This window comes from Octopus sinensis, unplaced genomic scaffold, assembly GCF_006345805.1.
Source record: "Octopus sinensis unplaced genomic scaffold, ASM634580v1 Contig12791, whole genome shotgun sequence".
NCBI classification, from domain to species: domain Eukaryota; kingdom Metazoa; phylum Mollusca; class Cephalopoda; order Octopoda; family Octopodidae; genus Octopus; species Octopus sinensis.
Window position 1 is genome coordinate 11,572 of NW_021832735.1, and position 12,619 is coordinate 24,190.

General features: G+C 36.2%; 1 protein-coding gene across 4 annotated transcripts; it reads left to right on the forward strand.

Annotated features, from left to right (window-relative positions):
• The first annotated feature begins 1,623 nt into the window (after positions 1 to 1,623).
• Positions 1,624 to 11,897, forward strand: LOC118761373. Of its 4 annotated transcripts, none has more exons than XR_004997325.1 (4): positions 1,624 to 2,137; positions 3,549 to 3,599; positions 8,254 to 8,304; positions 9,872 to 9,882. XR_004997325.1 is itself a non-coding variant. In XM_036499217.1 (4 exons), the coding sequence occupies exons 2-4, from the start codon at positions 7,059 to 7,061 to the stop codon at positions 11,796 to 11,798; spliced, it is 360 nt and encodes a 119-aa protein (XP_036355110.1). In that variant the 5' UTR covers positions 1,985 to 2,137; positions 7,051 to 7,058; the 3' UTR covers positions 11,799 to 11,897. The 4 variants fall into 4 exon arrangements, 2 of the variants coding, with proteins under 2 accessions (XP_036355110.1, XP_036355111.1); XR_004997324.1 differs by lacking the exon at positions 9,872 to 9,882 and adding an exon at positions 11,533 to 11,897 and having other exon boundaries at positions 1,627 to 2,137; XM_036499217.1 differs by lacking the exons at positions 3,549 to 3,599; positions 9,872 to 9,882 and adding exons at positions 7,051 to 7,101; positions 11,533 to 11,897 and having other exon boundaries at positions 1,985 to 2,137.
• The last annotated feature ends 722 nt before the right edge of the window (positions 11,898 to 12,619 follow it).

Genomic DNA, 12,619 nt, shown 5'->3' on the forward strand with positions numbered 1-12,619 from the left:
AATTTGAATGTTGTATGGCTTGATCGCTCTAAAGCATATGGTTGTGGACCATACAAATTATTGATGAAATCAATGAACTTCTTTTACATACTGGGGAAAATTTAAGGTCTAATGATGAGCTGTTATAACAATTTCAAAAGGCAGCTCATTACAAACCATTTTACAGGGACTGTCATCGGAATTGGAGCAGGGTGCACAATATTAATCCTTCAGTTTGTTTGGAGATGTTACTTAGATCAGTAGTCTGCTCAGAAGAAATGACCCAAGGGAAAGCACCAGACAAGACATCCATGGATGACATAAAAATACTATGTAGAGACCAAAATGTTATGCAAATATTTCTGGATAGCCTGGGTGGACTGATTACTTTGTCAAGAATTTGACTTGAAGCAAATAAATAATACAATCTGTTATTTGTGGAAGATCAGCAGAACAAAGTGAAGTTTAAAGTAGGAGGAGAAACTATGCATACGTTTAGGGAAAAACTTATAAATGTTTCGGACAGTGGTGCGCTGCCTGTTTGTCCAATAATTGTAAGGGCATTAAGATGAAAACGAAAACATGGGAATGGGTTAAAAGAGAGTATTCGAAACTTCCTGGCAAACGTAAGATTCAATGCTTCCAGTTTGATCTATATTTGCGTCATGCTTATATATGCTTAATTGTCAGTTATTGTGTATCATTTCGGATATGTTTATGCAATAGTATGTAGATGACCAGTTAAATGTAGTTAATAAGGTTTTGTGCAAGTGTACAATGTTTCAGGATACTTGATGTCGCGATGTCAGATTGTTTGAAGTTAGTCCAGCAATTAGAAATTGGTGTGCAGTAATTAATTGATTTATCTAAAATAGTAAAAAGTCGTTTCTGTTTTGTTTATTCGATTGTTATTTACTTAATTCTTTGATAAAGTTGGTGCTGGGGCGGGCTTATCTCAATATATTGTGTCTATTATGTGTGGGAGACAGACATCTCTCATGAAATCTTACCATGTGTAGTTTAATTTCTACTCAGCCCTTTAATAGATCTATAACCAGAGGTAGCTGGTCATAGCCTCAGTGAAAAATACAGATCTAACCCGTCAGATATTCCATTCTTTCATTTTGTTAATCATCACACAAGGAACTGCTAAAATGCCTCGTTTTGTTGTGTACGGCGGATTGTGGTAGCAGTCTGGGTACAATATGATATCTCTCCACCGTAAAGTTTGTAATTGTACATCTGAACTCCTTCTAGTGTTAACGAGTTTTGTAATGGTCAAGTTAAACATTGCAAGATAATCACGGATTTCTCTCTATAGTACTAAGCTCCACTGGGGTATATCAGTGTTTTCAGCTTGCGAGACGACTGGTGTAGCTATTTTTGTGTTTATCGACAATTAATGGGACGGAAGTGTTTTGGAAATGGTGTTGTATGAACTGATGAGAAACCATTGTCTCTTTCTTTATCAAGAAGAATACTAGCTGCATGTTACAATACAATCGAATACATCCTCATCATTTATCGTCTGATGTTCTTTCTAAAATGCATTGGATGGGCGGTCTCTACCCAAGAGATACTACCCACTCCCAGTGGTTGAGGAACATATGTCTCTTAAAGATACCAGCTTTTCTACCGATTGACTCTCAGGTTCAAGATCTGAAGCTCATTTCTCAACACTTCCTTCCATTTTTCTTGAGGTTCTCTCCACATTTACAGATCGGTGCTCTTTATACAGCTGATCTTATTCATACATATCACAGGGTCATACTAGCACAGTCGTCTGTCTTGCGTACTACATACATGTGATAACTCTCGATTTTTATCTTAAAACATGTCAGCATTTTATACCTGCACACTGACAGTGACCATCCAGTGGAGCATGCTGGTTCCATTTTGTTCAAGACTTTACACGTCCTCTGTGTTCACAACATACATTTCACTACTATGTAGCGTACACAGCTGTTCATACACAGGCTGCCCATTGGTGATCAGAAACTCTCACAATAATAAAATATATATCATTAATATCTAGATTTAAAATATTTTATAATAAATTTTAAAAACCTTGAAATATTTATTTCAGGGTTTCCCAAGTCTCAGAACAAGCAAGTCCAGACAGAGGCATTTACTTCAAAAGATGCATCACAGCAAGTTGGTGAGTATAAAATAACTAATTGATTTCTATCAATTTTACCTTCACCTGAGGCATTCATGGATTACTTAATAATACTAAGGAGAGATCAGAAGGATATGCAAATAATTCTGGTTAGACTGGATTAACTCATTATTTGGGGCAAAAGTGTGGTTTAAATCGAATAAGTAGTGCTGTCTATCGTTTGTAGATGATCAGCAGAAACAAGTGAAGTTACAAATAGTAAGAGTAATCGTGCCAAAAGCTTGAAGACAATGGTACGGTAGCTTGCTGAGAGACACGTCTTGAGGAAATAGGATCAAGGCACAAACTGTGATGGAGTTAAAATCAAAACATAATGCAAAATAAATTTGGCGCTTCCAGTTTGATTTATATCTGTCTTGCTTATATATTCTTGAGAGTCAGTACTATTCCAGATATAATTCCTTTGCAATAATATGTAAATGTACGTTCATAAATCTATCTATCTATCTTATCTCTCTCTCTCTCTCTCTCTCTCTCTCTCTCTATCTATCTATCTATCTATCTATCTATCTATCTATCTATCTATCTATCTATCTATCTATCTATCTATCTATAGATGTATATATATATAAACAAATGTATATACATATATCCATTCACACACACATAAATATGTGTGTGTGTGCGTGTGTGCGTGTGTGTATGTGCTTGTGTGTTTGTGTGTGTACAGATAATGAGTTTCTATACAAGAGTACAGTGTTTTGGGATACCTGATATCACTTTCTGCTCCACTTGCTTAGGAGCAAACATTGTTCACCTGAAAATAGATGCTTATTAAGGAGGATTAATGACATTGAAATATCGTCAAATATATCCGGATGCTATTCTGATGAATTGTGATGTGGGGATGTAAGATTAAAGATTACCAGCAGCAACCTTTTAAAAAGAGAGCAGGTGTATAGTAATCTACCTGATGTATTGTGACATGTGTTTGTGGTTAGATGTTTGGAGACCAGCTTCACTGACATCAGAATTAGAAGAGGAGAAGAATGTTGATTAGAGAAATCTGCAAGTGATAAGACAATGCCAAATCATTGATAGGGCTCCGACTGATGAAAGGGAAAATTAATCTAGGTGATTATCAGCGTTTTCAAATGAAAATTATAGAAGGTAATGATTAGATTATATAGATGTCTTAATAGGGTTATTGTTAGATTATGTAGGATGCCAGAATTGGGATATATAGGAAGGTGAGTCTATTTAGTTGTGGACCTGGATATTGAGCTATTACATGGTATTACTGTAGAAAGTATGAAAATGTCGACCCGAGCAGTACTGGTCACCAGCTGACCAGCAACGACAGGAATACCTCACAAGAATAAAATTTTGATTATTAAGAAATATAAAGATGTTTTTCTATGAAGGGTAAAATTTAGAATATTTATTTCAGAGACGCCAGCACTTGTTGACAATGAAGTTCAAACAGAAGTAGAACCAGTTGGTGAGTATAAATCAACATTACCTTTTTGATTTCTATCAAGTTTGCCATTACCTCATCTACTTTATTAAGGAGGATACGTGAGAAGTAAATGAGATATGTAAGATGTCTTAATTGAGAGCGGATATTTGGGAATGCCAATCAATTTTGTAGAGATGAGAAGCATGTGGGAACATGAATTAAAGAAATATAGGAAAATAATCCCTAAAATTTGGTCCATAATTTCCCCCGAGCATAAGGCATGGTTCTTAAGAATGCGTGCTAGAACCCCAAGATTCCGAGTTTCATTCCAGGCAGTGATATATAATAATAATAATAATATAATAATAATAATAATAATAATAATAATAATAATAATAATAATAATAATAATAATATACATTGGAAGATATGTAAACACTACAAATTCGGCACTCTTGCTAACTGGTATGAACACCATCCTCAGTCAGTTGTTGAAGGTAAAAATGTCACCATCCTCTGGGATTTTCCAGTTAACACTGACAGAACGATCAAGGCTAATCGACCAGACATAATTGTTAAAGACACGGGAGAAAATACCTGCAGACTAATAGAGGTAAGCGTCCCCACTGATAACAATATATCTGTAAATGAATTTGACAAACTTAGTAAATATAAGGACCTGGAAATCGAAATACAAAAGATGTGGAATCTTAAAAGAAAAACTGTTCCTGTTATTGTAGGTGCCCTAGGTATGATAAAAAAGGGATGTCAGAAACACCTAGACAACATCCCTGGAGAACCATGTCTCAAGGAAATCCAAAAGATTGTGCTAATAAGTACTGCCCACATCCTTAGAAAAACCTTATCAATATAAATGTTTGTGTTGTATTACATGGATATATTTCTCTACTTCCGCTCCCCGTGTTTTCAGCTATATTTCAACAACTCTTAACCTTCACTTGCCCTGGGGAGCTGGGTGTGCCCAGGCAAGTGATTGCATCAAACATACAGATTAAAAGTAAATGACAATAATAATAATAATAATAATAATAATAATAATAATAATAATAATAATAATAATAATAATAATAATAATAATAATAACAACAACATCGAAAAATACCTTAGGAATTTCCCCAAAGCACCTGATGAAGGCTGCAGGGTATAACAGCCGAAACGTTGTGCTAACAACAAACAAGATCAGGCCATATATGTAAATAAGGTAAATAGTTTTAGATAGCAGTTCCTAAAGAACCATTCTAATGGTACTAGAATGGTGTTTGTTGATGCCATGTGTCGCAGGCTATAAGGCATGGAAAATGATGGGAATATACAAGAGATGTACAGTGACCTAAAGCGAAATCAACCATTCCCAGCCATGGACAGTTTGAAATGCCGAATGAAACGAAGAATCAAAATATTTCAGCTTAGTGATTTCATGAAGAAAGAGGAAGAAAGAAGTTGAGAGTTGTGTGAAGAAAGTAAGAGTTTAGAGTGCAACACGAGGTGATGCTGTACCACAGAACGTATAGAAACGTTGTACTCAGTTATGTTATAAGCATAACCTGGAAGAAGAGATTTGGGGTATAAAGGTGAACCGATTGATGACCTGTACATACAAGAAAGTGTTTACTTACCAAAGCAAGTGGCAGCAGGACAATGTCAATAGAGAATGGTAAGGTTTACATGGGCTTAGATATCAGCTACATATCTATAAAAGAATGGCTATCTGAGTAAATGTGTCCGGAGGACTGGAATCACCGGACCTCCAGCGTGTGCGCAACAAGCATTTTCAATCTGGAATTAATGCAAGAAGGAAAGGAGAATATAACTGATTTGAAAGATGTATGGCCTGATCTGGCTAATGCTTATTGTTCTATACCATAGAAATGGTTGATGGAAGCAATGAACGATTAATAGGAGATTAATGATCTGATGAGGAGCTGCTATAATGATTTCACAATGCGGTTCATCACAGAAAATGTTACAACAGACTGGCATCATGTGCAAACATGAATTTGAATAGCCGTAGGTTGACAATATGAGCCATTTTGTTTGAGATGGTTATGAGGATGTTACTTATATCAGCAGAAACGGCTCAAGTGAAATCACACAAGAAGGCATTCATGGATCACTTAATAATACTAAGGAGAGATGAAAAGGATATGCAAATAATTCTGGTTAGACTGGATTAACTCATTATTTGGGGCAAAATGTGGTTTAAATCGAATAAGTAGTGCTGTCAATCGTTTGTAGATGATCAGCAGAAACAGTGAAGTTACAAATAGTAAGAGTAATCGTGCCAAAGCTTGAAGACAATGGTACGGTAGCTTGCTGAGAGACACGTCTTGAGAAATAGGATCAAGGCACAAACTGTGATGGAGTTAAAATCAAAACATAATGCAAAATAAATTTGGCGCTTCCAGTTTGATTTATATCTCTGTCTTGCTTATATATTCTTGAGAGTCAGTACTATTCCAGATATAATTCCTTTGCAGTAATATGTAAATCTACGTTCATGAATCTATCTATCTATCTATCTTATCTATCTCTCTTTCTATCTATCTCTCTCTCTATCTATCTATCTATCTATCTATCTATCTATCTATCTATCTATCTATCTATCTATCTATCTATCTATCTATCTATCTATCTATAGATGTATATATATATAAACAAATGTATATATATATACATACACACAACACATGAATGTGTGTGTGTGTGCGTGTGTGCGTGTGCGTGTGTGTATGTGTGGTCTGTGTGTGTGTTAGTAATGAGTTTCTATACAAGAGTACAGTGTTTTGAGATACCTGATATCACTTTCTGCTCCACTTGCTTAGGAGCAACATTGTTCACCTGAAAATAGATGCTTATTAAGGAGGATTAATGACATTGAAATATCGTCAAATATATCCGATGCTATTTCTGATGAATTGTGATGTGGGGATTTAAGATTAAAGATTACCAGCAGCAACCTTTTAAAAAGAGAGCAGGTGTATATTAATCCTACTTGATGTATTGTGACATGCGTTTATGGTTAGATGTTTGGAGACCAGCTTCATTGACATCAGAATTAGAAGAGGAGAAGAATGTTGATTAGAGAAATCTGCAGGTGATAAGACAAGGCCAAATCATTGATAGGGCTCCGACTGATGAAAGGGAAAATTAATCTAGGTGATTATCAGTGTTTTCAAATGAAAATTAAAGAAGGTAATGATTAGATTATATAGATGTCTTAATAGGGTTATTGTTAGATTATGTAGGATGCCAGAATTGGGATATATAGGGAGGTGAGTCTATTTAGGTGTGGACCAGAATATTGTGCTATAACATGGTATTACTGTAGAAAGTATGAAAATGTCGACCCGAGCAGTACTGGCCACCAGCTGACCAGCAACGACAGGAATACCTCACAAGAATAAAATTTTGATTATTAAGAAATATAAAGATGTTATTCTATGAAGGGTAAAATTTAGAATATCTATTTCAGTTTCTTCAATGCTTGTTGACAATGAAGTTCAAACAGAAGTAGAACCAGTTGGTGAGTATAAATCAACATTACCTTTTTGATTTCTATAAAGTTTGCCATTACCTCATCTACTTTATTAAGGAGGATACGTGAGAAGTAAATGAGATATGTAAGATGTCTTAATTGAGAGCGGAAATTTGGGAATGCCAAGCAATTTTGTTGAGGGCATCAATAATGGGCCCACTGTTGAAAGTATATAAATATTGACCGAAACCTGAGTGAACTCTTGATGATGGGAATCTCTCACAATAACAGAATATAGATTATTGATAATGATAAAAATATTTTACTGTAAATAATATATATTTGAGAGAATCTAAAGCTTGAAGGGAAATAAGTGCAGGCGATGGTAGCAGAGCCAGTTGATAAGTATAAAATAACAGCCCACAAATATCTATTTTGCCTTTGTTTCTATGGCTGCCTCATGTGTCGATAGAGAAAATAGTGAAATATGACAGAGAGTGATCTGGGAGGGAGGGGTTAGTTTATAAGTTTGTGAAAGGAAGGTAGTAGAGGGAGGAGGAATGGTGGATATGGTTGGGAATGAGAAACAGTAGGGCATCATATGTGCATGTAGGTACATGAGGGAGGATGGAGGAGAATGCGACATGTGTGGGGGAGGCATTGTTGGGGGACAAACATGTGCTTATGACCTTGATTTTATTTAGGTTGGTGGTTGTTCTCAAGCACAGCAAACTGCCAAGTGACTGTTAGGCTCAACATTTCAAGATCATTACTCACCATTTCGTCCCATTCTTCCTAGGTATTCATTAGGGAAATCTGGAGGTGAGAGAACAATGCCATATCATAGATTGGGCTCCGATAGATGAAAAGGAAAATTAAGCTAAGAGATAATCAGTGTTTTCAAGTGATAATTATATAAGATAATTATTAGATTATGTAGATATCTTAATAGAGTGATTCTTAGATTATGTGGGATGTCTTAATAGGGAGATATATTAGGTTAGTCTATTTAGTTGTGGACCTGAATATTGAGTTATTACATGGTATCCCTATAGAAAATATGAAAATGTTGACCCAAGCCGTACGGGTCACAAGTTGACCAGCAATGACAAGAATGTAACAGAATAACAAAATTTTGATTATTAATTAAGATAAAGACATTTTTCTGTAAAGTGTAAAATTTAGAAAATTTTGTTTCAGTTACTTTAACGCTTGTTGACAATAAAGTCCAAACAGAGGTGGAGCCAGTTGGTGAGTATAAATTACCAATACCTTATTGATTTCCATCAATTTTACCGTTATTCGAACAACTTTGTTTGACAGAATGACTGAGAACAAGTCCTTTTGCTACATTTTTTTCGAATGGTTAGCTACACATTTTTTTTCTATTCTTGTACAACTACAGGAATATCCAAGAAATGGATTTTATAGAAAAGTGGAAGCATCAGATATTCTTCCACTCAGAAAAAAAGGCGTCTCAAGATAAGGAGAAATATGCAAAAGATAAAATATAAACCCTTAAGCGGTTCTGTCCCTTTAAGGAGAATAAGTACCGTCTGTCATCTCACTTTAGTCTCTCTCGTCCTCTCCCTTTTTCTCTCTCTTCCACTCCCTTTGTATACAACAAGCAGCAGCTCCTCTCGTTCCCAGTCAAGTAACCACATCAATTTTTTTTAAATATTGTTATTATTGAAATTTAATAAAATGTCCACCAAGGTTATCGCTGTTGGCAAAATGGCGAAATTAGAAAACAGAACAGGGTTAATATTGTCCTTTGGGAAGGTGGCGAGCTGGCAGAAACATTAGAACGCCGGGCGAAATGCTTAGCGTTATTTCATCTGTCTTTACATCCTAAGTTCAAATTCCACCGAGGTCGATTTTGCCTTTCATCCTTTCGGGGTCGATAAATAGAGTACCAGTTGCGTACTGGGGACGATCTAATCGACTGGCGCTGTCACCAAAGGATTCTGGCCTTGTGCCTAGAGTAGAAAGTAATATTGTCCTTTAGAATAGGAACTAAAAGGATTTTGTTGTTTAAAGGTAAACAGGTGATTTAATGACCAAGTGTTTGTTCGTTTTACATTTTTAGTAAGCTTACTGATTGATTATTGTTGTTGGCGCTTTTGCTTAACCAGATGTTATGGTGAAAATTGTTCCAATAGTGAACAACCTGTTTTTTTTCTACTGTCATTACGTCCACTATTCAACCATTACATCTATTCAATATTGCCTTTATTCAAGTAGAAGGCTGCTTTATAGCTCAGACAAAGTCTCTCTCTCTGTCTTTCTTTCCCCCTCTCTCTCTCTCTCTCTCTCTCTCTATTTCTCTCTCTCTCTTTCTCGCTCCCTTTCACTATCTGCAAGTTTCAATACAGTAAATAATATCATCCTCTCCCTTTTATCATCTGCTCTCTATGCTCCCATGTACTGGATGGGTGGTCACTGTCCATGTCATTTCTTATTAACAGTAAACTACCCATAATGATTGCTTGAGGATTACCTCTCAATTAACCATTCCAGCTTTTTCCTGGTGGTATGCCCTTCTTATCACCAACCACTTTACAAAGGGTCCTGGGTGAATATAATTGTGGCACAAACACTATAAGAGATTGCCATGTCCTCGGCAACATTAAACCTACCTCTCAACCTTACGGTGTCAACTCTCATCCAACAACCACCTCCTAGTGTGTAGAGGGAGGATTTGATCATAGCACCAGCATTAGTGAGGTTGTGTCACATTCCAAATTATTAGAAAGTTAGTCCTCACTACTCTATGATGTGTTTGTTCACTGATATGTTTAAGATGGGAGAAGAAGAGATTATAGAAGAATCGGAATGCAAAGACTAAAAGATACGAGACAATAAGGATAAAAAAAGTGATTCGAAGGAGCGGTGGAGGCTGACAACAGTAAATGATGGAGACTGAGTTACAACGGTGTGTGAGGTACCAGAGTGCTTAATTATTTATTAACATTCCTTGGTTGCTCACTCTCACTGTTTCTCTTGCCCTCCTCCTCTCACTGGGTAATCATGTATGTCTTCTACTATAGGACACCTGTTTCAATCCCTCTGTCACAGTCGAACCTGTCATCCCCTGACACACGACCACCTCCTCCTCCAATGCTCTCCCTCTCAAGGTTTTTTGTCTTGCAAGTTCTTTGGTGACCCCCACCAGTGCTTGTGGATCCAGACCCCACTGTAAGGTTGTTGGTGTTGGGAAGAGTATCCAGCTGTAAAATCCTGCCAAATCAGACAGTGAAGCCTGGTGCATTCTTCTCCCTAGCCAGCCCCTGACAAAACGTACAAACCCCTGCCAGAATGGGGAACCGACGTTCAATAATGATGTGGTGGTGATGGTTAGGTAGCGATGGATACTAATTACTTGCAAATACATCAAAGTTATACATGTTAAATTAGGAGATAGACTGACCAAATCTCAACTGAGATAATGGATAATTACAGGTTTCTGGATTGCCATAAATACTAGTAATTAATAAAAGATCACATGGGAATTACAGGTTTATATATTTCTGTGAATATTTACATATATATCTGTATATTTGTAAAACACTAATTGGTATTTTAAATCAGAGCATTTAGAATTAGCCCAGCAATAAGGAAGTGGAGTGCAGAAAGTTATTGACTATAAATTATCAATAATTATTCGTTTTCTCTAAATCGATAAAAGGCAATTTCTGTTTTGTTTATTCGAATTTTATTTACCTCATTCATTGATAGAATTGGTGTTGGGGCTATCTAATTTTTAAGGTCTAACATGAGGTCATGGAGAGAGAGAGAGAGAGAAGAGAGAGGGAGAGAGAAAGAGAGAGAGATAGAAAGAGAGAAGGAGAAAGAGAGAGAGAGATCATAAATCTTAGGATTGGTCGTGTAATAGCTACTCAGGCCATCTTTAGTACTCACATACACACACACATATATATAACAATACGCAGCTGGTCACAGCCTCCGTAAAAAACACCCAGATCTAACCCGTCAAATATTCCATTCTTTCATCTTGTTAAACATCACAGAGTTAACTTACAAAATACAGTGTTTTGTTTTGTGGGGTGGAGTGTGGTAGCAGTCGGGATGCAATAAATTATTTCCTCATTGTACAGTATGTGGTTGTACATGTGTAGACCTTCTAGTATTAACCACAATTGAAGTGGTCAAGGTATACATAGCCAGATCATCATGGATATCGCTCTTCAGTAACAAACTCCGCTGGTGTATATCAGTGTTTTCAGCTTGTAACCCCACTGATGTCGCTATTTCCGTGTTTATCTACAATAAATGAAATGGAAAGTGTCTTGAAAATGGTGTGGTAGGAATGTTGTCCAATATTTTCGTTAAATTGAGAAGATTTGATTTTTTTTGTGACTCGAATTGCGTAGGAAGTTGCTGTTACAAATTAATATTACCCATTCATGTCTTTTGAAAATTTAATATAATTTTATTTCTCTTGTTATTGTTATTCAGATGATCACTACATGCAGATACCACGTTTTGACTGTAAAAGTATTATGAAGTCGCATTCATCCAAATTCCGTCCCCTTTGCCCAGCTGTGTCCAAAATATTGCAGCTCACAGACTCCGATAATGATTCCAAGAACCTGGTCACAGTTTCAAGAATCGTTGAAATCTGCAATGGAATAGTAACCTATTCACCAGATTTGAAGTTAATAAGTTGTGCCACAACAGGCGGTGATTTTGATTTCATTGTTCTTCTAATGTCACAGACATGACAAGAATTGGTGAACACACTGTTCTAGCCACAATTCCTTTCCGCAAGAAAATAGTTTTCATTAATCCATCAAGTTTCCACATAAAATCTCTGGATTATAGTTTCTTTACAATTTCTTATTTCGAACATTCTACATTTGTAGGGACTGAAATTTTAGTAAGACAATATATCTCATAGACTGGGATAAAAATAAATTTGAAGAAAAATTTAGTGTGAAGAAATTGTTGGAAACATAGCAGTTGGTCCACAGTATCATATCTTAATAGCCTTAGCTAATATAAATAGAATTAGCTGTTACACAATAGATGGTAGACACTTGTTTCAGTTGAGGACCCATTCCATCGATATTCCAACCGACCTCACCGTATATCGAAATTATTCTTATGCTCTGCAAGGAAATGTAATTTACAAGATTTCAGCAAACGGTGCTGTGTCCCAAAGAGAAATTGGGATAAAAGCTCGATATATTTGTGTGGCAACAAATAATATTTACTTGACTGACCGTTTTAGTCTTTTGCATATTATTAGGACAAATAAAGATTTTTGGCCTCGGCTGTCTTACCATCACCAAGACCATGTCCCGAGCCTGATAAACCAAATCCATATTGATGACCCCTCCAACATTACAACGATTCTACCTATATCAGCCTCTTCAGTAGTAATTATATATCGGGATCTAAAAGCTATATTAGTTACTGACGAAGGACAACCGTTTGGTGGAAAATGTTTAACCTTTAAACTCCAGCCTTCTGTTTTCTGTAGAGTGGATTCGAACACATTTCTTGTCCTTTTTAGTGAGGACAGGAAACTTCAGTATATTAC

Coding starts and splice junctions, on each gene's coding strand:
- LOC118761373 (XM_036499217.1), top strand. CDS start 7,059: ATGCTTGTTGACAATGAAGTTCAAACAGAAGTAGAACCAGTTG. Junction 7,102..8,253: donor AACAGAAGTAGAACCAGTTG/GTGAGTATAAAT, acceptor ATTTTGTTTCAG/TTACTTTAACGCTTGTTGAC. Junction 8,305..11,532: donor AACAGAGGTGGAGCCAGTTG/GTGAGTATAAAT, acceptor ATTGTTATTCAG/ATGATCACTACATGCAGATA.